Raw genomic sequence first — 24641 nt, 5'->3', positions numbered from 1 at the left:
GAAATGGTTTAGCAGTTAAGGCGTTTGCCTGTGAAGCCAAAGGACCCAGGTTTGATTTCCCAGAACCCTCGTAAGGGCTGAAGAGATGGGTTGGTGCTTAAGGCACATGCCTGCCAAGGCTAAGGACCCAGGTTTGATTCTCCAGGTCCCACATAAGCCAGATGCACATAGTAGTGCATACATCTGGAGTTCATTTGCAGTGGCTAGAGGCCCTGGCATGCCCATTCTCTCTCTGTCTCTCTTCTTTCTCTGCTTTCAAATAAATAAAACAAAAAAGAATTATTAGGGTCTTGAGATGGCTCAGTGGTTAAGATGCTTGCCTGAAATGCCAAAGGATCCTGGTTCAGTTCTCCAGAACCCATGTAAGCCAGATGCACAAGGAGGCACATACACCTGAAGTTTGTTTGCAGTAGCTGGAGGCCTTAGCACACCCATTCTCTCTCTCTCAAATAAATAAATAAATTTTTTTTAAAAAAAAAAGAATGATCAAAGTGTCAGGGGGGAGGGAGGGAATTACCATGGGATATTTTTTTATAATCGTGGAAAATATTAATAAAAATTTAAAAATTAAAAAAGAAAAAGAAATAAATAAATCATATGGAAACCTAAAAAAAAAAAAAACTTTTTTTTAAAATTTTTTATTTGAGAGCAACAGACAGAGAGAAGAGGGAGATAGAGAGAATGGGCGCGCCAGGGTCTCCAGCCACTGCAAATTGAACTCCAGACGCGTGCACCCCCTTGTGCATCTGGCTAACGTGGGACCTGGGGAACCGAGCCTCGAACCGGGGTCCTTAGGCTTCACAGGCAAGAGCTTAACCGCTAACCAATCTCTCCAGCCCACAAACTTTTTCTTGTAGAAAGAAAAAAAATAAAAACAAAAACCTTTAAAATATAAATAAATAAAAAAGAATGATCAGACTTGGAGATTTGTCACTGACTAGAGTTGTTGGACATGGAGCTACAGCTTGATGTTTGAATTGGTTTTTTTTTGTTGTTGTTGTTGTTTTGTTGTTGTTCTTTTGTTTGTTTTTTTGAGGTAGGGTCTCACAAATAACTCTAGCCCAGGCTGACCTGGAATTCATTATGTAGTCTCAGGGTGGCCTCGAAATCACAGTGATCCTCCTACCTCTGCCTCCTGAGTGCTGGGATCAAAGGCGTGCACCACCACTACATAGATTTGAGAATTAATACCCCCCGGAGGCAGTGGATTATTGGGAGCAGTCTTATGGGTGTTATAGCCATTTTTCCCTTGCCAGTATTTGGCACACTCTCCTGTTGCTATTGTCCACCTTATGTTGGCCAGGGGGTGATGTCCACCCTCTGCTTATACCATCATTTTCCCTGCCATCATGGAGCTTCCCCTCACATCTGTAAACCAAAATAGACACCCTTTTTTTTTTCTCCCAAAAGCCAGCAATGCGAACCTGACTACAGCAGTGTAGGGTGGGAATGGTTGAGTCAGCCCTGCGCTCTGCTCACCAGGTTTCGGGTCAGTGTGCTCATGTGTACACTGGGGTGATGATGAAACCATTCCTATTTCAAAGAGAGGGGAAAATGGAACAGGGAAAAAGCTTTTTCTATTACAAAGTACTGTCCAGCTAGATGTTCTCTCTCCCGAGATCTGTAGTGACATAGTCTGGATTCAAGCATCATTGCTTCAGGCTTGTAATTAGAAACGCCTGGGTGACTGAGATTAGATGTGACATCTGGGCATTGCCACCTTGCTTCTGAGGGGCTTGGGGGCAGAAGATGAAATGGGGTGCCCTGTGAAGTGAGGATGTTCATTTCTCTAAATTATTTTGGTTTCCCAGACACCAGGAGGACAGGGGCCACTTGCTTGAGACAGGCCCCCAAGGGGCTCATTAGGCCAGTTCATGAGCTCCACAGAGAACAGCCCAGAGGAGGCTTAGGCATAGTGTAACCCCCAAAACACCTGTGTGGGGGAGGAAAGGACCAACCATCCACACTCCATCTCCATCCCCAAACCTGAAACCCCTTGGACTCCCATTTCCAATAGAGGGTAGATAGCAGACGTGTCTCTCCCAGGAGGCTACCACCCTGAAGGAAGAAGAAAGGGCAGAGTTTATGGCCGGATCTCTCTGAGGAAGGAGTGGTAGCGAGGAAGGGGGTGAGGAGGTAATATTTAACTGTGAGCAGCCCTGCCAGGCTTCCCTCAGAGGCAGCCTGACCCCTCACTCACACTGGGTTCTAGTCAGCCCAAGCTGCTCTGACATGCTACTGCAGGCTGGGTGCCTTGAACATTCCCCTGGGTTCTAAAGGCTGGGAAGCCCAAGATTAAGATGACAGAAGATTCGGCTCCTGGCAAGAATTGTGACTGGCTTGCTGACGAATAGCCGCCTTTTAATTAATTAATTTCTACACAGGGTCTTGTGTAGCCCAGGCTAGCCTTGAACTCACTACTTAGAAGATGATGACCTTGAACTTCTGATCCTCCTGCCTCTACCTCCTGAGTGCTGGGATTACAGGTGTGGGCCTCTATACTGTTACATGCAGTGCTGGGATCAAACCCAGAGCTTCCTGTATACCAGGCAAGCACTCTTCCAACTGAGTTATAGCTCCAGACTTCCTTTCCTTCTGTTGTTTTTCTTTCATTTCTTTTATTTGGAGAGAGACAGAGAGAAAGTGAGAGAGGGAGAGGCAGGAGGAATGGGCCCACCAGGGCCTCCAGCCACTGTAAACGAACTCCAGACACATGTGCCATTTTGTTCCTCTGGCTCAACATGGGCATTGGGGAATCAAACCCAGGAGGTTAGACTTTGCAGGCAAGTACCTTAACAGCTGAGCCCTCTCCCCAGCCCCAAAGCATGCCTGTAACTCCAGTCCTGCAAGGGAGCAGAGACTCGAGAATCAGAGGAACCCTGCAAACTCGGGAGTAGAGACTGGCTCCAAACAAAGACCAGGCTAAGAGTGATGTTGCTAGACACTGAATGTTCCACTTCAGCCACCATGGGGTGCCACACCATACCATACCACACACACCACAACACTCCACACCATACACACACACACACACACACACACACACACACATTCACCTTTTGTTTTTCAAGGCAGGGTTTTGCTCTAGTTCAGGTTGACCTGGAACTCACTTTGCAGCCATAGGCTGGCCTCTAATTCATGGCAATCCTCATACCTCACCCTCCAGAGTTGTAAAATTAAAGGCATGTGCCACTACACCCAGTATATACATATATATTTTACAAAGTAGGGTCTTGCTGTAGCACAAGCTGACCTGAAATTCACTATGTAGTCTCAGGGTGGCCTGGAACTCACAGTGATCCTCCTACCTCTGCCTCCCAGATGATGAGATTAAAGGCATGCACCACTATGCCCTACATTTTAAAATATTTTCATTCATTTATTATTTGCAAGCAGAGAGAGAGAAACAGAGAGAGAGGGAGGGAGGGGTAGAGAGAGAATGGGCTTTTTTTTTTTTTTTTTTTTGAGGTAGGGTTTCACACTAGCCTAGGCTGACCTGGAACTCACTATGTAGTCTCAGGGTAGCCTCGAACTCACAGTGATTCACCTACCTCTGCTTCCAGAGTGCTGGGGTTAAAGGCATGCACCATCCGCCTGGCTTTTTTAAATGTTTTTCTTTTCTTTTCTTTTTTTTTTTTTTTTTGAGAGAGGGACAGAGAAAGAGGAAGAGAGAGAGAGAATGGGTGTTCCAGGGCCTTCAGCCACTGCAAATGAACTTCAGATGCATGTGCCACCTTGTGCATCTGACTGGGTCCTGGGGAGCTGAATGTGGGTCCTTTGGCTTTGCAGTCAATCGCCTTAACCACTAAGCCATTCCTCCAGTCCTCTGCCTGGCTTTAAAAAAATAAATTTGAGAGAGAGAAAGAGAAAGAAAGAATGGGTGTGTATGCAAGGGCCTCTAGCCACTGCAAATGAACTCCAGATGCATGAACCACCTTGTGCATCTGGCTTTACATGGGTACTACAGAACTAAATCCAGGCCATCAGACTTTGCAAGCAACACAGAGCCATTTCTCCAGCCTAACTTTTTTTTTTTTTTTTTTTTTTTTGAGGCAAGCCCCACAGACTCTTTTGTTTTTGTTTTTGTTTTTCTTATGCGAGAGAGTGAGAGACAGACAGAAATAGTGCGCCAGGGCCTCTAGCCACTGCAGTCAAACTCCAGACATGTGCACTACCTTATGTGCATGTGCAATTTTACACGCTTGGGTCACCTGGTGCGTCTGGCTTACATGGGATCTAGAGAGTCAAACATGGGTTCTTAGGCTTCATAGGCAATTGCTTTACCCACTAAGCCCTCTCTACAGCTGGCCTAACTTTTTCTGATTTTTTTTTGTTTGTTTGTTTGAGGTAGGGTCTTATACTAGCCCAGGCTAACCTGGAATTCACTGTCATCTCAGGGTGGCCTTGAACTCACGGCAATCCTCCTACCTCTGCCTCCTGAGAGCTGGGATTAAAGGTGTGCGCCACCATGTCTGGCTTACTTTTTCTGATTTTTTTTAAAAAATATGTTTATTCTTCTGAGTAAGATAATGGTGCAGTAGCCATACTAAAGTAGCCCTGGAAGGGGGGAATAAGCAGAAAAACAGCAAAATACATTCTTCTACCAAAAAGTGAAGGTATATATGGAATTATCAACCTCAGTAGAAAAGCAGGAGAGACTCAGAGCTTCTAGAAATCAGGCAACCAGCCAGAATTGGCTCCTGCTGCAGCGCTGGACCACAAAGCCACCCAGCTTTGTCTGAGCCACGGGAGAAGCCAGGTGAAGGGACTTTCCACTCACACCAACCTCCTTGCAAAGACAAGAACCCAGAAGATCACAGGGACCAGCTGAGTGGCTGCGCAGCTCCAGCACAACTTCAGGCACCCTCCACAGCCTCCCCTCCCCTAACCACCAGTGCCAGCAACCTGTGGAGTCTGGGGAAGGAAACTAGGCTATGCAGCATACAGCACAGGGGATCAGAACAGTGGCAATACACACCCTTAGGGGGGTTGACTTTGTTAGATTATGCGTTTAGGTTTTTGTTGTTGTTGCTATTGCTGTTGTTTTAGGGAGAGAGAGATACAGAGACACAGAGAGAGAATTGGCACTCCAGGGCCTCACCCACTGCAGTTGAACTCCAGACACTTGCACCACTTAGTTGGCATGTGCAACCTTGCGCTTGCCTCACCTTTGTGCATCTGGCTAACATGGGATCTGGAGAGTCCAACATGGGTTCCTTAGGCTTCACAGGCAAGTGCCTTAACCAATAAACCATCTCCCCAGCCCTATATGTTTGTTTTAATACCCACTGTTACATAAATACTCCATGATGGTTTTGATTGAGTGTGTATATTGTTCAGTTGAATTTTAGAATTTGCCTGTATTTTGCTCCACCCAGCCTACTAGAACACTTGCATAACAAGCAAACCTAACACCTAGGGTGACTCTGGAACTGATGTAAGAACTGTACCTGGCAACTTAAACTCCTACTCTGAATATATATGTCATATTTACACATCTAAGGCTTAAGACTACTGCAGGTAATTAGAAAAACCAAGCATCAAATTAACCTGAGATGCAAAAAAATCTCTACATTATAACAAGAAAGACAAAAAAAAAGATCAAGACAATATAATTCCACCAAAAATTGTAAGTTCATCAGAAATGACCTCCAGTGAGACTGATTTAGATGAAATGCCTGACAAAGACTTCAAAAGAAGGCTGGAGAAAGACTTAGTGGTTGAGGCAGATGCCTGCGAAGCCTAAGGACCCATGTTTGATTCTCCAAGGTCCAGATAAGCCAGATGCACAGGTGGCACATATGTCTGAAGTTCATTTGCGGTGCCTAGAGGCCCTGGCATGCCCATTCTCACTCCCTCTTTCTCTCTCTCCCTCTCCCTCTTTCTGTCTCTAATAAATAAATAAAAATCAATCTTTAAAGAAAATACTTCAAAAGAATGGTTACAATTATGTTCGAAGAAATCAAAAAAGATATCAAAGAAATCACAGGAGAAAACAAACTCCTGAAGGAGAACACAGGAAACCAACTTAATGAAATAAGGAGGTTAATATAAGATATGAATAAAGCCGGATGTGGTGGCGCACGCCTTTAATCCCAGCACTTGGGAGGCAGAGGTAGGAGGATCACCATGAGTTCGAGGCCACCCTGAGACAACATAGTACATTCCAGGTCAGCCTGGGCTAAAGTGAAACCATACCTTGGAGAAAAATAAAAAGGACAAGAAATAGAAACACTGAAGAAAAAAACAATCAAAAATACTAAAAATGAAAAAACATAGTAAGTCAAATAAAAAATATTTTTATTTGTTTATTTGTAAGCAGAGAGAAATAGAAGCGACAGACAGACAGAACGGGTACATCTGGCTGTACATAGGTGCTGGGGAATCAAACCCAGGTTAATAGGTTTTGCAAGCAGGTACCTTAAGTGCTGAGCCATCCCTCCAGCCCTTTTTCAACTTTTTTTTGTTTTGTTTTTGTTTTGTTTGTGAGGTATGGTCTTGCCCTAACCCAGGCTGACCTGGAATTCACTGCATAGTCTCAGGGTGGCCTCAAACTCAGGCAATCCTCCTACCTCTGCCTCCCGAGTGCTGGGATTAAAGGCATGTGCCACCATGCCCAGCTTCCTTTTTAGATTTAAAAATATATGTATTTTATGTTGGGGATGGTAGAGTGAAACCCTACCTTGAAAAACTTTTAAAAATTATTTATTTGAAAGAGAGATAGAGGGAGAGAAAGCAAAAAAGAAAGAGGAAGATAGAGACAGAATGGGCACACCATGGCCTCTAGCTATTTCAGATGAGCTCCAGACATATGTACCACCTTATGCATTTGGCTTACATTGGTACTGGGGAATTGAACCTGGGTCCTTAGGCTTTGCAGGCAAGTGCCTCAACTGCTAAGCCATCTCTCTAGCCTTTTTTTTTTTTTTTTAGACAGAGTCTCATGCACCCCAGGCTGTTCTTGCCTCAAGCTCTCTATATGGCCAGACATGACCAGGACCTTCTGATCCTCCTGACTCCACCTCTCAAGTGTCAAGATTAAAAGCATGTGTCACTTGACCCAGATTTATGCAGTGCTGGGGATTGAACCCAGAACTTCGTTCATGCTAGGTAAGCATTCTACCAGCTGAGCCATAGCCTCAGCCACGCAAATCTCTTTCTTAGCTGTTTCTTCCATGGCACTCATGATCTTCTGCCAGACCTTCTGATTCACTGGATTTGTTACATTTACTGTCTTTTCACACTCCCCTATAAAACAGACTCCACAAAGAATATGGGTCCTATTTATTTATTTATTTATGGTCCTATTTATTTTATTTTTAATATTTTTATTTTTATTTATTTATTTGAGAGAGAGCAATAAAGAGGCAGACAGAGAGAGAGAGAACATGGGTGTGCCAGGGCATTCAGCCACTGAAAACAAACTCCAGATGCATGTGCTACCTTGTGCATCTGGCTTATGTGGGTTCTAGGGAATCAAACCATGGTCCTTTGACTTTGCAGGAAAGCACCTTAACTGCTAAGCCATCTCTCTAGCCCAGTCCTATTTATTATTATACTAAGAAAGAAGCCCAAAACTACATGTACCTCCTCTCTCTCTTTCTCCTCTCTCTTTCTCTCTCTCTCTCTCTCTCTCTGTGTGTGTGTGTGTATGTGTATGTGTGTGTGTGTCTTGGTTTTATTTTTCTGAGCAGAATCTCACTGTATAACTCAGACTTGCCTGAAACTCACTACTCTCTTGCTTCAGCCTCCTAAGTACTGGAGTTATGGGTGTATAACACCCTGCCCAGCCTTCCTTGGATCTTTGTTAAACAGATGTGTCCCAGAACCTAGGACATGGCCTGCCTCATAGTACATGCTCAAAGACTCTACTGAGTGATAAGGACTGGGACAGAGGGGCAGAGGGCTGGTAGGATAGGCAAGTACTCTATCACTGAACTACGTCCCCAGCTGCTCCCATGGCTAGAAAGTAGCAGGAGCTTTTCATCCTTTAAAATTGTTTATTTATAAGCAAATATTTTTTTCTTTCTTTCTTTCTTTTTCTTTTTTCTTTTTTAAGAGGCAGAGAGAGAGAGAATGGGCACATCAGGGTCTTTCAGCCACTGTGGATGAACTCCAGACACACATGCCTCTGGTGCGCATGTGCAGCACTGCATGCTGTGTCACTCACTGTGCGTCTGGTTGTGTGGGACCTGGAGGTTTGAGCATGCATTCTTATCTTTTTGTTTTTTTTGAACAAGCATTCTTAGGCTTAACAGGCAAGTGCCTTAACTGCTAAGCCATCTTTCATCCCATAATTTTTACTTACTTATTTATTTATTTATTTTCCCAAGATAGGGATTCACCTTAGCCCAGGCTGACCTGGAACTTATAATATAGTCCTAGGCTGGTCCTGAACTCACAGCAATCTTCCTACCTCTGCTGGGATTAAAAACATGTGCCACCATGCACAGCTAAATTTTATTTTATTTTATTTATTTATTTTTTTTTTTGGTTTTTTGAGGTAGGGTCTCACTCTGGCTCAGGCTGACCTGGAATTCACTGTGTAGTCTCAGGGTGGCTTCGAACTCTCGGCGATCCTCCTACCTCTGCCTCCCAAGTGCTGGGATTAAAGGCATGCGCCACCACGCCCGGCTAGCTAAATTTTATTTTTATTTATTTATTTTATTATTACTATTATTTTTTTAATTTTTTGTTTATTTTTATTTATTTATTTGAGAGTGACAGACAGAGAAAGAGGCAAAGAGAAGGAGAGAGAGTGGGTGTGCCAGGGCCTCCAGCCACTGCAAACAAACTCCAGATGCATGCACCTCCCTTGTGCATCTGGCTAACGTGGGTCCTGGGGAATCGAGCCTCAAACTGAGGTCCTTAGGCTTCACAGGCAAGCACTTAACCACTAAGCCAACTCTCTAGCCCTACTATTATTATTATTTGTTTGTTTTTTATGGTAGGGTCTCACTCTAGCTCAGGCTGACCTGGAATTCACTATGTAGTCTCAGGATGGCCTCGAACTCATGGTGATCCTCCTATCTCTGTCTCCCAAGTGTTGGGATTAAAGGCGTGTGCCACCATGCCCAGGTTTTTTTTATTTTTATTTGTTTTTTTGAGGTAGGGTCTCACTCTATCTAGCCCAGGCTGACCTGAAATTCACTATGTAATCTCAGGTTGGCTTCCAACTCACAGTGATCCTCTTACTTTTGCTTCCCAAGTGCTAGAATTATAGGTGTGCACCACCACGCCTGGCTCATTCTTTTAAAAAAAATATTTATTTACTTATTTGAGAGTGAGAGACAGAGAGAAAGAGGCAGATAAAGAATGGCATGCCAGGGCCTCCTATCACTGCAAATGAACTCCTGACATATGTACCACTTTGTGAATCTGGCTCTTCATGGGTTCTGGGAATTAGAACCCAGGCCATTAGGTTTTTCAAGCAAGTGCCTTTAACAGCTGAGCCATCTCTCTAGCTCCTATCCCCTTAAAACTTTTGGGGACCCAATTCTCCTGGGTCCCTCCAGCCATGATTCTGGATGGGCGCCTTGTCAGAGACTCTGTTCTACCACTTTGGGAGGCCACACCCTTAACTGTGTACCCTCCACCCCCAGCTTGTCTTTAGCAGATATAACCTTACTCTGCTTTTGTAGGGGAGTAGCATGTCCCCCATTATTCCCATACCAGCACCCCAAGGTGACTGTTGAATCAGTGTGAATGGAAGAGCACACTGAAACTGCTGCAGAACTTGGGTCTGCCATCTTGTACTTGGCCAAGTCTCCTCTTACTGAGCCTGTTTCCCCAGTTGTAAAACCAGGGGATGGACAGACACTCTCTTGAGTTCTGTGACCAATTGTCCACCTGCCTGGCCTTAGCTCCCTGCATCCCTGGCACTGTCCAAGGTGCTGGGTAGGCCTACAGCAACCTCTTGCTTGTGTCTGAGATCTCTGAGTTGCTGGGTTGAGCAGTCTTCACCCTGCTCCAATCCAGCCAAGTGTCTAGGCCCATGCTCCTTAACTATGACTAGCGACTCCATCCACCAGCCTCTGCAGGATGTTTTCCTGTCTCTAAGGTCACTAGACAAGAGTGATTCACCTTTCTTGTTCTTGAGCCTCACCAGAGATGACTGTCCATGTGTGGCTTTGGTCATGGCAGTCTTGGCAAAGAAAAGGAATTTTTGCTGGGCGTGATGGCATACGCCTTTAATCCCAGCACTCAGGAGGCAGAGGTAGGAGGATCGCTGTGAGTTTCAGGATACCCTGAGCCTACACAGCGAATTTCAGGTCAGCCTGGGCTAGAGTGAGACCCAACTTAAAAAAAAAAAAAAAAAGGAAGAAAGAAAGAAAGAAAAAGGAATTTTTATTTTACAGACAAGGAATAGACCCAAAGAAACAAGGCTTTGCTTGAGGTCACAGAGCTAGTATGATTTGTGAAAATCCAGGAGCTGTGGTCACAATTACCACATCCCACAGAGCCCCAAGGTGCTCCCTGAGTTTCCATCCCCCCCATCTCCAGTGAGTTTCCAGGCAACAGGTGTGGGTTAAAGGAACAGCAGAGGACAGAAGCACAGAGCCTGTGAGGCAGCAAAGCCTCACTGCACAGCCTCCGTGTCGGAGTGCATGACATCTCTACTTCCTCTTGCCTGGCACCACCTGCTGACAAGGTCGATGTCGCAGAGCCCCAAGTGAAGTTGCCCTGCTCTTGGGAGGCCCAGCTCTTAAAGGCTCTCAGCATGCTGGGCTACGAGTGAAAGCTGTCCTTCCCAGGTATTCCCCGCTCCCACGCTACCACCCAGTCACTGCCGCAGTCCCAGGCCAGCACTGAGCTGCCTGCCCTCATCCCCTGGCAAGCCTTACGCTTCCGGCTTGTGGTTGACCCTTGGGACCTTCCTCCCAGCTGTGGCAGCTGAAAAGGAATGGAAAAGAGATACGTTAGAGAGAGAGAGTCAGCATCTCCCTGTGGGGGCAAAGTGGCAAAAGCCTGCAATCCAGCACTTGGGACGTGGAGGCAGGAGGATCCAGGAGTTCCAGCTCATCCCTAGTTTGAGGCCAGTCTTGGCTACATTAGACCCTGTTTCAAAAAAAAAAAAAAAAAAAAAAAGCCAGGTGTGGTATGGCGCACGCCTTTAATCCCAGCACTTGGGAGGCAGAGGTAGGAGGACTGCGGTGAGTTTGAGGCCACCCTGAGACTACATAGTCAATTCCAGGTCAGCCTGGGCTAGAGTGAGACCTTACTTTGAAAAACAAAGTCGGCCAGGCGTGGTGGCGCACACCTTTAATCCCAGCACTCGGGAGGCAGAGGTAGGAGGATCACCGTGAGTTCGAGGCCACCCTGAGACTACATAGTGAATTCCAGGTCAGCCTGAGCCAGAGTGAGACCCTACCTCGAAAAACCAAAAAAAAAAAAAAAAAAAAAAAAACAAAGTCCATCCTCCCAGGGAGTCGCCATGGGGAAGAAATGTCCCAAATGGCAGCCTACTGGCCTGCTCATCTCTCATATATGATCTGGGCCCAGGGAGCACATGAAATCAGCCCAGCATCTGCTGACCAATTTCTCATCAGCAGCACAATGAAGCCCTCGGGAATTGCCATTTCCTCAGCCAAGCCAATCCCTGCTGCAGGATGAGCCTGGGAGCCTGGTTTTGCCCATTTCACTTCATCTCTGACCATCGTGGCTGACATCAGAAGCAAGCTAAGTCAGACCAAGGGGAAGCAAGCCTGGGTCATTTGTTGGAACTATTAGGAAAATGTGGGAAGTGCCTTCATGCTGAGACAGCTGAGCTGGTGCTCCTGGGGGTCATTTCACTACTGTGTGCAGACCCTGCTTGAAAATGTAGCCAGTCCCAAGGCACTTTTTAACAGTTTTGGGGGGCTGGAGAGATGGCTCAGCAGTTAAGGCACTTACCTGGGAAGCCCAAGGATCCATGTTTGATTCCCCAGTACTCACATGAGCCAGATGCATGCATCTGGAGTTCATTTGCAATAGCTGGAGGACCTGACACACTCATTCTCATTCTCATTCCCCCACCCCCCCCCCCCTCAGCATGGTGGCTCACACTTTTAATCCCAGTACTTGGGAGGCAGAGGTAGGAGGATTGCTATGAATTCCAGGTCAGCCTGAGACTACATAGTGAATCCCAGGTCACCCTGGGCTAGAACAAGAACCTACCTTGAGACTCCCCCACCCCACAAAAGAGTTTTTTCATTAAAGATATACTTTTACTTATTTTAAATTTTTTAAAATAATTTTGGGGCTGGAGAGATGGCTTAGCAGTTAAGATGCTTGCTTGTGAAGCCTAAGGACCCAGGTTCAATTCCCCAGTATCCTCATAAGCCCAAAGCACAAGGTGGTGCATGCGTCTGTAGTTTACTTGCAGTGGCTAGAGGTCCTGGTACACCTATTCTTTTCCTCTATCTGCCTCTGTATCAAATAAATAAATAAATAAATAAATATAAAAATATTTGGGGAAGCCGGGCGTGGTGGCACACGCCTTTAATCCCAGCACTCGGGAGGCAGAGGTAGGAGGATCACCATGAGTTCAAGGCTACCCTGAGACTACAGAGTTAATTCCAGGTCAGCCTGGACCAGAGTGAAACCCTACCTTGAAAAACCCAAAAAAAAAAAAAAAATTGGGGGGCTGGATGGATGGCTTAGTGGTTAAGGCATTTGCCTGCAAAGCCAAAGGACCCAGGTTCAGTTCCCCAGGACCCATGGTAGCCAGATGCACAAAGGGGCGCACACATATGGAGTTCATTTGCAGTGGCTAGAGGCCCTGGCATACCCTGGAGAATTTAATGTGGGTTCTTTGGCTTTGCAATCAAGTGCTTTAAGTAGTAAGCCAAGCCGGGCGTGGTGGCGCACGCCTTTAATCCCAGCACTCGGGAGGCAGAGGTAGGAGGATCACCGTGAGTTCAAGGCCACCCTGAGACTACAGAGTTACTTCCAGGTCAGCCTGGACCAGAGTGAGACCCTACCTCGAAAAACCAAAAAAAAAAAAAAAAAAAAAAAAAGTACTAAGCCATCTCTCCAGCCCTCCTCCTTTTTTTCCTTCCTTCGTTTGATTTTTTGTTTGTTTGTTTGTTTTTTCGAGGTCTCACTCTGGCCCAGGCTGACCTGGAATTCACTATGTAGTCTCATGGTGGCCTTAAACTCATAGTGATCCTCCTACCTGGGATTAAAGACTTGTGCCACCTCGCCTGTTTTTTTGTTTTGTTTTGTTTTGTTTGAGACAGGGTCTCTCTGCCCAGGCTGTCCTAGAACTCACTAAGTAGCTGAGGCTGACCTCGAATTCATGGCAATTCTTCTGCTTCAGCCTAAGTGCTGGGATTACAGGAGAGAGGTACCATACCTGTTACACTCTTGCTGCTGAGGGAGCCTCAGAAAACAGATGAGCTGAGTTTCAAGTTCCTTCCAGCTCCTAGGGTTCTGTTAATGTCTGAGATGTCACATGCCCTTGGGTGACCAGTGGAGGGTGAGTAACAATTCCTTTTATCATCTGCAAGTTGGACAGGATGCTTTCTCTGCCACCCACATCAGGGTAAGATCTGTAATAAAGATGCTTGTATATCCTGACTTATCAGCTAGGCTATATATCCCCACTGAAATGCCAGGGACCAACATAGGAACAGGACTGTCCCTGGGACTAGGGAGACAAGGGCTGGAGTTCTCCAACAGGCCAAAAGCTGCACCTAACTCCCATTTCAACACTTAGGTTGACATTCAACCTCCTAGTTCTTTGCTACTTAAGACAAAACCTACACTTGCGTGTGCTGCCACCAAGTGCTGGTTGGCACCTCTGTTATTGGATATGTGGTCACAACAGGACTTATGTCATCTGTCTTAACAGAGAGGGAGCAATCTTTTCTGTCATTAAAATTGTCATTTATTTAGGCTGAAGAGAGCCCTATTGTAAGCACTCTACTACTGTGCTAGACATTCTAAGCCCCTATAACTTAAAGCAACTTAATATGAATATTATAATTTTAAGAAGGACCAAATAGACACAGGTGTGGTGGTGCGCACCTTTAATCCCAGCACTCAGGAGGCAGAGGTAGGAGGTTCACTTTGAGTTCACGGCCACTCTGAGACTACACAGTGAGTTTCAGGTCAGCCTGGACTAGAGTGAGACCCTACCTCAAAAAAAAAAAAAAAAATTAAAAACAAGAACCAAATAGAAAATGTGTCTAAAGAAAGTTTAAAAATAAAATTTTGGGCTGGAGAGATGGCTTAGCGGTTAAGGACCCAGGTTCAATTCCCCAGAACCCACATAAGCCTGATGTACATAGTGATGCATGCATCTGGAGTTCATTTGCAGTGGCTAGAGGCCCTGGTGTGCTCATTCTGTGTCTCAAATAAATAAATAAAAATATTTTTAAAAATAAACTTTGGCTTTGCAGGCAAGTGTCTTGACCACTAAGCCACCTCTCCAGCTCCCACCCAAAAGTTTTTATTGATAATTTTTTTGTTTGAGATAGGGTCTCACTCTAGCCCAGACTGACTTGGATTCACTATGTAGTCTCAGGCTGGCCTTGAACTCACAGCCATCCATCCTTCTACCTCTGCCTCCCAAGTGCTAGAATTAAAGATGTGCATCACCACGCCTAGTTCACTGATAATTTTTATAAATATACAGAGTTTTTTGTTTGTTTTTCGAGGTAGGGTCTCACTATAGCTCAGGCTGGCCTGGAATTCACTATGTAGTCTCAGGATGGCCTTGTACTCACAGTGATCCTTCCACCTTTGCCTCTCAAGTGCTGGAACTAAAGATGTGTACTACCACACTGGGCTCATAATATATTTTGATCATAATCCCTTTCCATTACTTTTATTCCCCCTCCTCTTCCCTTTTCCACTGAAACTCTTCTTTCCAACTAGTCCCCTTTCTATTTTGATGTGTTTTTCCCCTCTTCAATCATCCATGACATGTTGATGGGCCCAATAAATTTATTTAGTTTTGAGACAAGGTCTCACTATGTTGCCCTGTCTAGCCTTGAACACCTGGCTCAAGTAGCCTGCCACAACAGGCACCTGCCACCTCACTCAGTAAAACTAAAACCAGAATGCCGTGTTGTTACAGAGTGAGCTCGTATCTTTACTGGCACTCTTTCCTCAGGTCACAATCTACTTAAGGAGGCCTCCCTTCAAAAGCAGTTTTCACAGTTGCCAGGATTTGTTTTGCTTTGTTTTGTTGATACAGACTAATGCATTCCTCATCCTTCTGCCTCTACATCTAGTGTGCAGGGATTAGAAGCATATACCACCATACCTGGCTTAGCTGTCAGGATTTGGGTGTTTTAATTTCATCATGATCTTTCTTGTGGAAAAAAGAAAAAATGCACACACACACATATACACACACACACACACACTCACATAGCCACAGTTAAATATAACTACAGCTGCTCTATATGGCTTCTCTCCAGTTCTCTTCTAAGGCATTTCCCAGGGGTTTTGAGAGCTCCCTTTCCTCCTTCTCACGAGACAAAGAAAAATGCAGCCTGGGATATACCCCCCACCCTAGTCTTTAAAAGTCACTCCAAGGCTGTGGATGCAGCTCAGTTAGAGTGTTTGCCTAACATGCAATTCATGCGTTCAATGGCCAGCACCACATAAACTGGGTGTGGGAGCTCACGCCTAGAATTTCAGTACTTGTGATGTGCAGGCAAATCATCCTGGACTACATAGTGAGTTTGAGGCTAGCCTGGGCATAGAAGAGCCTGACTAAAAATAAGTGACTAAATTTAAAAAGATTTAAGCCATTCCATCTTCTGCTTTCTAGTGTCAGTAAACACAGGACTGGGGAGATGGCTCAGTAAAGTGCTTGCTGAGGACCTGAGTTCAGAGTCCCAACACCCATGTAAAATGCCTGGTGTGGCAGTGCACTTGTAATCCCAGTGCTAGGGAGGCAAGACAGGGGGTTCCCTAGGGCTTGCTGGCTAGCTTGTCTGGCCCACTCAAATGAGCCAGGTGTGGCGCACACCTTTAGTCCCAGCACTTGGGAGGCAGAGGTAGGAGGATTGCTGTGAATTTGAGGCCTGGCCTGTGACTACATAGTGAATTCCAGGTCAGCCTGGGCTAGAGTGAAACCCTACCTCGAAAACAAAACACGCACCAAAAAAGGCTTCATGGTATCCACCATGTGCTTTGTACTGTGGTAATCTGCCCTTTCTGAAGGCACTTGGGTTTGCTGCTCCAACCCAGGACACAATAATTAAAAAAAAAAAAAAAAAAAAAAACAACTCAAGAAGATACGAAGTCCCTGGACAATACTCTTATTTCCAAGGTGTAAATTCCTGGAGGCAGGCAGCAGGCTCCTATGGCCCAGGTACTTCCCACTTTGGAGTGAGGATAGGGGAGACAGGAGGGAAGAGGGGAAGGAGAGAAACTAACTCATATTTTTAAAATATTTATTAAGCATCTGTTACATGGCAGCCGCAAGGCTAAAGACCAAGGCTCTCAGTTTGATCTTCCACAACAGTTGGAGTTGTGCTTCCCTGAAACAACCGCATCTTAGGCGGGGCAGTTCTTTGTGCAGGCCAGTTCCCCTGCATTGCGGGACGCTTTAGTTCTCTAACCTGCAGTAACTATTCCGTCATCGGAATGACCCGAGGGGGACTCGCACCCCGCGTGCACACTTCGAAGCGGCCTCTAGGGGGCATCGTCGCCCTCGGTTGAGAGACATCGGTCCACTTTCTACAGGAATCCGTGACCTGGGGGTGGGAGTGGGGGTTGGCCCACTCTGTCACTAGCCGATTTGGAATGTCGAGGTTTGAGACGAGCAGAACAGAGCCATATGTTGATCTCCAGATCGATACAACAGCCCCCAGGGGGATGCTGGTTCCTGGCTTAGAATCCCTTCCCAGGTACTCCCCATCCAATCAGAATACAACTCGAGGACTTCTGCTTTCCACGGACCGAGTCCGTCGGATCCTGGGGAAGAAGAAATGGGGCAGGGAGGGGGGTTGGCCTCGTACCTCCCCAACCCTCAGCGGTCGGAAGGCGAAGGGTTAAGTCAGCAGGCCGCACAGCAGGCGTGGCACCGCTAGAGGGCGTCATACTGGCCTTTTCTCTGCGCGTCTTTTCGGTCACGTGACGGCGAGGGCGGGACCTAACGACCAGCTGGCCAATCGGAACAGGGAGCGGGGTCCCGGGACTAAGAAGAAACGACTGCCGGGAGGGGGCTACGGGGCCATGGGGCTTCTGACCATTCTGAAGAAGATGAAGCAGAAAGAGCGAGAGCTGCGCCTGCTTATGCTGTATCTTCCCGGATGCCGGAGATGCCGCGAGGGTAGCGGGGTCCCGCCGGGTGGGCGGTGCCGGGCGCCCCCTGCCGGGCGCGTGTGTGCGTGTGCGGCCGTCCAGCCGGTACCAACTGCCCATTGTGCGTCACGCACGCGGCCCTACCACTCCTTCGGGCGGGGGCCGGAGCGGGCCGTACCATGTCACGGGCGGGGGACGCTCCTGTCTAAACGCCGGAGGCGTGGGCCCAGAGGCGCTGCTCAGGGCCCGATGTCCCCGGTGTCTCGGGGGGATGCGGGATGTGGAGGCAGTGACTCGGACGTCACCGTCGGAGGGCCCCCGGCCTAGGGCCCGATTCTCCCCGGCTCTGACCTCCCCCCCCACCCACCCACCTCCGCGTCCCCGTGTCCGCCGGAATCCCGGGGACGTGAGAGTCCCGAGGCGGGCTCCGAGCTGGTGGGTGTTGGCTCCGCGGACCACGGTTCCAACTGTCAGTCTGGGGCTCCGGAGCCCATTGTGTCCCTCGGGCCTCAGTGCTTGTAGGCCCTGAGTCCGGTCGACCTGCCAGGATATTAACTGGCATCTTCATCCAATGTCCTGCGCGGTGCCAGGTCCCCTGGGCGACCTCACCCTCCTGGCAGGGTAGAGGAGACATTGTGCGCTTGTAACTTTAGTGGTCACGTCCATTTTAAAGGGACCTGAGAAAGACGCTCATTCGATGAGTTATTTATGGAGCACCTACTCTGTGCTAGGCACTGGCGTGAAACAGCAAAACAAAAACAAACAAACAAAAACCCTGCCTTCAACATAAATCCTGTAATGCAAGGGGAGAGAACAATGACAGTAAGTGTGCAGTAGGGATGGAGAAGGAGGCAGAGACTGTTGGTTAAAGACACGAGGAAGGGAGGGAGGAATGAACCTTGTGGGCGTATGGGGGAAACTTAGGCAAAGGAACCTCAAGTAAAAAGCCCTAAATGGGTGGATGGGGAACACAGCCAGAACTTTCAAGGAAAGTCAAGGAGAGCAGTGGCGGAAGAGAGCTGACAGGGGCCACTGCACCAGTCTCCTCTTTAAGTGGGAAACAGAGGAGAGACCCTGAGCAGATAGGCAGTTGCACTAGACAGGATGGTGTCTTGGACCAGGATGGAAGTAGTGAAGTCATGGAAGGAGGGGGACATTGTGATAAGTAGGGGCAGTAGGAATTGCTGCTCGATTGAAGGTGAGTGGGAGAGAGAAAGTCACACAAGGCTGACTCCTGGGTTTCTGGCCTGGGTAATCCAGAAAAGGCAGCAAGGAGCCACATGCTGAGATGAGGGAGGGGAAAGACATGTTGGGAGTACACCAGCCCTGAGCTGTTGAGGTTCCTGAGACATATAAGGGAGTAGGTAGGTGGAAGCCATCAGCCTAGAAATGGTATTTGGCAGCACAATCCTGAGTTGACATCTAGGGAGTGGTGAGGATCAGATGGAAGTCAGATGAGTGTAGGGAAAGGGGAGAGAACCCATATGAGAGAGGCAGGTGCTGAGGTGAAGCACCCCAAAGCTTCCAGGTCAGCTACTCTGGCTTTCCCAGAGGCCAAAACGAGATAGGACCTGTCTCTTGGACGGAGAGGTGGTCCTCTGACCTCCATGTGTGCATGTGCCACGGAACGTGTGTAGCACCCACACAGGAACAGGAAAAAATATAAAGGTAAAAGTCTGAAGATGGAGTTTGGCATGGGTGAGTGTGGACACCTGTTCAGGGGAGATGTGTGTAAAGGAAAGAAGTGACAGTCACTGGCTGGGGGAGCAGGAGGAAGACAGAGTCCTGAGGTGGGAGGAACCATAGCACTTTTGTCATGATCCTGGGGAGAAGGAAGCATGGATGACGGCAGGGGTGGGGTTATAATCAGTGGCTTTTAGGGACTGAGGCTGGGCACAGGACAGGGTCTCTCTCATCCCATCTCACAAGTGGGAGTCAGTGGCCCTGAGTTAGGTAAGCAGGAAGGGGCCCTACATATTAGGTCTCACCTGCTGGTGAGTTCATCCACTGTTCTCTGCTACAGAGTCTGGAGATCATTCCAGAAACACATGAAGGCGGTTGCTACCTCCATATCTCTGCACTTCCCTCAGTCCCATGTATTTGAAACCCCCAAAACCCTGGAAAACCTTCCCTCAGCTGAAAGCCTCTCACATACATACAAACACCCTTCTAGCATCTCCCATGTGTTTATTACACTCTCTAACCCACACCGCCTAATTTTCTCATCTGTTTACACTTCTTGCATTCTCCTTAATGGGTGTAAACCTCTTAAGGTCAGTGACTTTGTCATCTAGCACCTAAGAGGGCTTGGCACACAGTAGGTGTTCAATTAATATTTGTTGCATGAATTAAGTTGCTTCTGCTTAGCAGAGATGATGGATCTATAGTTTGATATGCCCATGTTTATCCTGAGCCAATCTGGGCTCAGGTATATGCTCATTTCCACACATAGTGGAAAGTTAATAGTCCCTAAGAGAGCAGCCCTGTGGTGACCTCACCACCAGCAGAACACAGGGACTTGTCCTTAATACGTGGACCCCAGCGGCCTGGACAATGCTGGCAAAACAACTATCCTGAAGAAGTTCAACGGGGAAGATGTAGACACCATCTCCCCAACACTGGGCTTCAACATCAAGACCCTGGAGCACCGAGGGTGAGTGGGGCCACTGTGGGTGGTGGGCAAGGAGTGGGGAGTGTGGCCAGCCGACTCTCAACCTCTCCTCTCACCCCAGATTCAAGTTGAATATCTGGGACGTGGGCGGCCAGAAGTCCTTGCGCTCCTATTGGAGGAACTACTTTGAGAGCACTGATGGCCTTATCTGGGTGGTGGACAGTGCCGACCGTCAGCGGCTGCAGGACTGCCAGCGGGAGCTGCAGAGCCTGCTTGTGGAGGAGGTGCGTCCACTTCCATGGCTTGATGCCTGAATGTAGCAGGATGGTTTCCCAGGGTACCTAAGAGGCGGGAGGTCATCCCTTTACTGGACCACAATGCTATAGGCAGATAGATACCTTGATATGAAGGAAGGCCTATGCTTTTGCCCCATGGGTTGCATTGCTTCAGCACCCTGAATTTTAGCTCCCAGAGCTTGAAATGGGGATGACAACACCCCACCATAACTGCAGGAGCTTCCCCAAAGCCAGGGCGCAGCAGAACTCCCACAGGCAATGGCGGCTGCCCAGGTCATGTGACTTTATGATATTAGACCTCCCTGAGTCTCTGTTTCTACATCTCTAAAGCAGGGGTTAGAATTAGGCGAATTTTATCATTGTGTGTTTGATTGTGAGTGATAGGATCCCACTGTGTTTATCAGACTGGCCTCCATCTAGCTATGTAGCCAAGGCTGGCCTTGAACTCCTGATCCTCCTACTTCTACCTCTCATGTTCTGGGATTACAGACATGAGCCATCCCCACCCCCCAGTTTGTTTATTTTTGTGACAGGGTTTCCCTGTGTAATCCAGACTGGCTTGGAACTACCTATGTATGTAGCCCAAGCTGGCCTCAAACTCTCCATCTCCTGCCTTAGCCTCCTGAGTGATGGAATTATAGGTGTGAATTAGCACTCTGGCTAGAAATTGCTATATCTTAGCTATAGGTCTTTCCACAGATGTGCATTGTCTGTACCAGGCTTGAATCAGGCTATGACATTGCATTTAGTTGAAAACCATTGAAGGAGAATCGGGAGCTGCTAACAGCTTAGGCCTGGCAAGTAGTGGCCCAGAGGTTAGATTCATCCAATCCTGGGGAAGGTGCTAGTGGCAAACATGCCTCAGGAGAGGCAGAGGCCAACAGTGTGGCCTGCTGAGAGTGATTTTTTTTTTTTTTTTTTTTTTAGATAGGGTCTCTCTCTAGCCCAGGTTGGTCTAGAATTCACTATGTATTCTCAGGCTGGCCTAGAACTCATAGTGGTCCTCCTGCCTCTGCCTCCCAAGTGCACCACCACACCTGGCAGTGAGAGAGTTTTGTTTGTTTGTTTGTTTTGTTTTTTTGGTGAGAGTGAGCATTTTAAGGATTGCATGAACTTGGAGGATGGGAAGGTGATCATTTTCTACAGTCCCCTGGGAAGTCCCCAGCACACTCACCACCCCAGCCATCAGATCTACGCAGGCCAGAGCTGTGGGAGGCTTGGGGATCATCTTGGCCACCACACCCTTGCTGATTATGGATGGGAAAACCGAGGCATGGCGAGGTTCCCCACTGGCTTGTTGGCTGGCAGTACACTGAATCGAGGCCCAGCTCTGGCTCTGTCTACTCTACCCACCCTACCTGGGCCTCTCCCACCACATGGAGTCCTGTGCTGAGACTGCAGGCGGACCTCTGAGCCCACATGTTCTGGTGAGGGGTCAGGTTATTCTCTGAACTCCCACCCTGCTCCCCATCTTCTCTCCTCAGCGTCTGGCTGGAGCAACCCTTCTCATCTTTGCCAACAAGCAGGACTTGCCGGGAGCGCTGTCCTCCAGTGCCATTCAGGAGGTGAGTCCAGGCCAGGGGTGACTCAGTGAGGAAAAGGGAAGGTTCTTTCTATATTGTTGTTATTTTTTAATGTTTTTATTTACTTATTTGAGAGAGAGTACAGAGAGAGCAAGGATGGGTATGCCAGTGCCTCCTGCCACTGCAAATGAGCTCCAGATGCTTATGTCACCTTGTGCATCTGGTTTATGTAGGTTAGAAGGCTTTGCAAATGGACTCCTTTAATTGCTGAGTCATTTCCCCAGCCCACTTACTAGTTTTTAAATTTATTTATATTAGGGGTTTTTGGGGGGTCTCACTCTAGCTCAGGCTGACCTGGAATTCACTATGTAATCTCAGGGTGGCCTTGAACTCATGGCGATCCTCCTACCTCTGCCTCCCAAGTGCTGTGATTAAAGGCATGTGCCACCAGCTTTTTTTTTTTAATTATTTATTTATTTATTTGAGAGCGACAGACACACAGAGAAAGACAGATAGAGGGAGAGAGAGAGAATGGGCGCCCCAGGGCTTCCAGCCTCTGCAAACGAACTCCAGACGCGTGCGCCCCCTTGTGCATCTGGCTAACGTGGGACCTGGGGAACTGAGCCTCGAACCGGGGTCCTTAGGCTTCACAGGCAAGCGCTTAACCGCTAAGCCATCTCTCCAGCCCCACCAGCTTTTTTATTAGGTGTTTTTTGGGTTTTTTTTTGAGACAGCATGTCATATAGCCCTGGATGGCCTCAAACTCTCTATGTAGTTGAGGATGATCTTGAGTTCCTGATCCTCTTGCCTCCAACTCTTTTGTTTGTTTGTTTTTTCTATTTAAAATATTTATTTTATTTATTGAAGCATAAGAGGGAAAGAGGCAGAGAGAGAGAGAGAGAGATTGAGAGAAAAAATGGGCATGTCAGGGCCTCCAGTCACTGAAACAAACTCCAGGTGCTTGTGCCACTTTGTGCATCTGGCTTACATGGGTCCTGGAGAATTGAACTGAGGTCCTTTGGCTTTGCAGGCAAGTGCCTTAACCACTAAGCCATCTCTCTAGCCCTGTTTGTTTGTTTTTTCAAGGTAGGGTCTTGCTCTAGCCCAGGCTGACCTGGAATTCACTATGTAGTCTCAGGGTGGCTTCAAACTCTTGGAAATCCTCCTACCTCTGCTTCTTGAGTGCTAGGATTAAAGGTGTGCACCACCACACCTGGCTATTTTTTTTTTTTTGAGACAGAGATGGAGAGAGAAAAAAAATGGGTGCACCAGGGCCTCTAGCCACTGCAAACACACTGCAGACACATGCGCCACCTTGTGCATCTGGCTTATGTGGGACCTGGAAAATTGAACCTGGGTCCTTAGGCTTCACAAGCAGGCACCTTAATGGCTAAACCATCGCTCCAGCCTGCTTACTTCATTTTTAAAAGTTTATTTGTGTGTGTGTGCGTGCATACATGTGCACATGTGTGTATGTGTCTGGCCCTCTTGCTGCTGTGAACAAATACCAGACACACCAATTTTTGCATACTTGTGTCTGGCTTATGTCAGTGCTTGGCAGTTGAATTCAGGCCAACGTGCTTTCCAAGCAAGCACTTTTAACTGTGAGCCATCTCTTCAGTCCCCCCTGCCACCCCATTGTGTTCTTTGCATGGATTAACTCATTTTATTCTCTCAAGAATCTTGTGAGGCGGGAATGGCTCATTTTACAGGTGTGACACACTCAGAAATTAGGTAACTTGTCCAGCATCACACAGCCAGTATGTAGTCCAGCCAAGATTCAGCCCCAGGCCTATCTAGCTGGCCTTGGAGCCAGTATCTTTACTGTTGTTCTAGTGCTAAGGCACCAGAATGAGAAAGCAGGGTTACAGTCTCGGCTGTGACACTTGGCTGTGTGACATGGCAGGTCGCTGAACTTCTCTGAGCTTCCTTCCTGGGAGAATAGTCTCTGCCATTCCTGGCTCAGGGGATCTTGGGAAGAGGGGTCAGGATAACTAACATAGGTCCTTGCACAATGCTGGTGCTGCTTTTATTTATTTATTGGTTTTTTGAGGTAGGGTCTTGCTCTAGCCTATACTGACCAGGAATTCACTATGTAGTCTCAGGTTGGCTTTGAACTCACAGTAATCCTCCTACCTTGGCCATCTTGAGTGCTGGGATTAAAGGTGTGCCCCACCACACCTGGCCCTGGCACTGCTTTTACACTGACAGATGGCACTGGTATACAGTGATGGACAGGGCCCAGGTGTCACTCAAGTGACAATCCCTCTCCAGGGTTTGGGGAGGGCGCAGTTTGTGACCTGTGAGGTTGTGGTCACCAATCCCACCAGCCCATTTTGCCCACAGGCCCTAGAGCTGGCTTCCATCCGTAGCCACCACTGGCGGATCCAGGGCTGCAGTGCTGTCACCGGGGAGGACCTGCTGCCTGGTATTGACTGGCTCCTGGATGACATTTCCAGTCGCGTCTTCACCATTGACTGAGCCTCTGCGATGTCCCCCAGCCTGCAGTCCAGATCCCCGGCCTTCACCAGACACCAGCTAGGAGGGAGGGATGTCAGCTGGCCAGACTAACACTCCCCATAGCCGTGACCTGTGCTGCTACTGCTACCCATTGCTGCTCCCCCAGGCAAGGGCCAGTACCCCAGCTTCCAAGACTGTCACCCTGCCTCCCTGTGTGGTCTGCAGGTGCCATATGAAGAGGAGAGGGCTGGGCTGGGAGGGGTTACCTGCTTTACTGAGGCCCTGGGTGCCTCCTCTGCCTGGGAGGGAGAATAAAACCCTCTGCCTGGTTCCTGGCTGAGCCATTTGTGAGTCACCAGCGTCAATCGCCACCTGGAATGCTGAGTCCAGGGGAGACAAACAGGACAGGATGTCAAAGGGATGTGCAGAGCTGGGGTTGCTCAGAACAGTGCTACACTGACTCTATCTGGATGAATGTAGAAGGGCTTTCATGAGGAGCTGACA

General features: G+C 47.8%; 1 protein-coding gene across 1 annotated transcript; it reads left to right on the top strand.

The window, feature by feature from the left end:
• The first annotated feature begins 17085 nt into the window (after positions 1-17085).
• On the top strand, positions 17086-24468 carry Arl2 (ADP ribosylation factor like GTPase 2). Its single transcript, XM_004656645.2, has 5 exons — positions 17086-17243; positions 19790-19900; positions 19980-20142; positions 21639-21719; positions 24024-24468. Exons 1-5 carry the CDS (start codon positions 17179-17181, stop codon positions 24156-24158), a joined length of 555 nt encoding a protein of 184 aa, XP_004656702.1. The 5' UTR covers positions 17086-17178; the 3' UTR covers positions 24159-24468.
• Positions 24469-24641: the final 173 nt, after the last annotated feature.

This window comes from Jaculus jaculus, chromosome 1 (assembly GCF_020740685.1).
Source record: "Jaculus jaculus isolate mJacJac1 chromosome 1, mJacJac1.mat.Y.cur, whole genome shotgun sequence".
Classification (NCBI taxonomy): domain Eukaryota; kingdom Metazoa; phylum Chordata; class Mammalia; order Rodentia; family Dipodidae; genus Jaculus; species Jaculus jaculus.
Note: the sequence above shows the minus strand (reverse complement) of the source record. Positions and strands in the feature narration are given on the sequence as shown.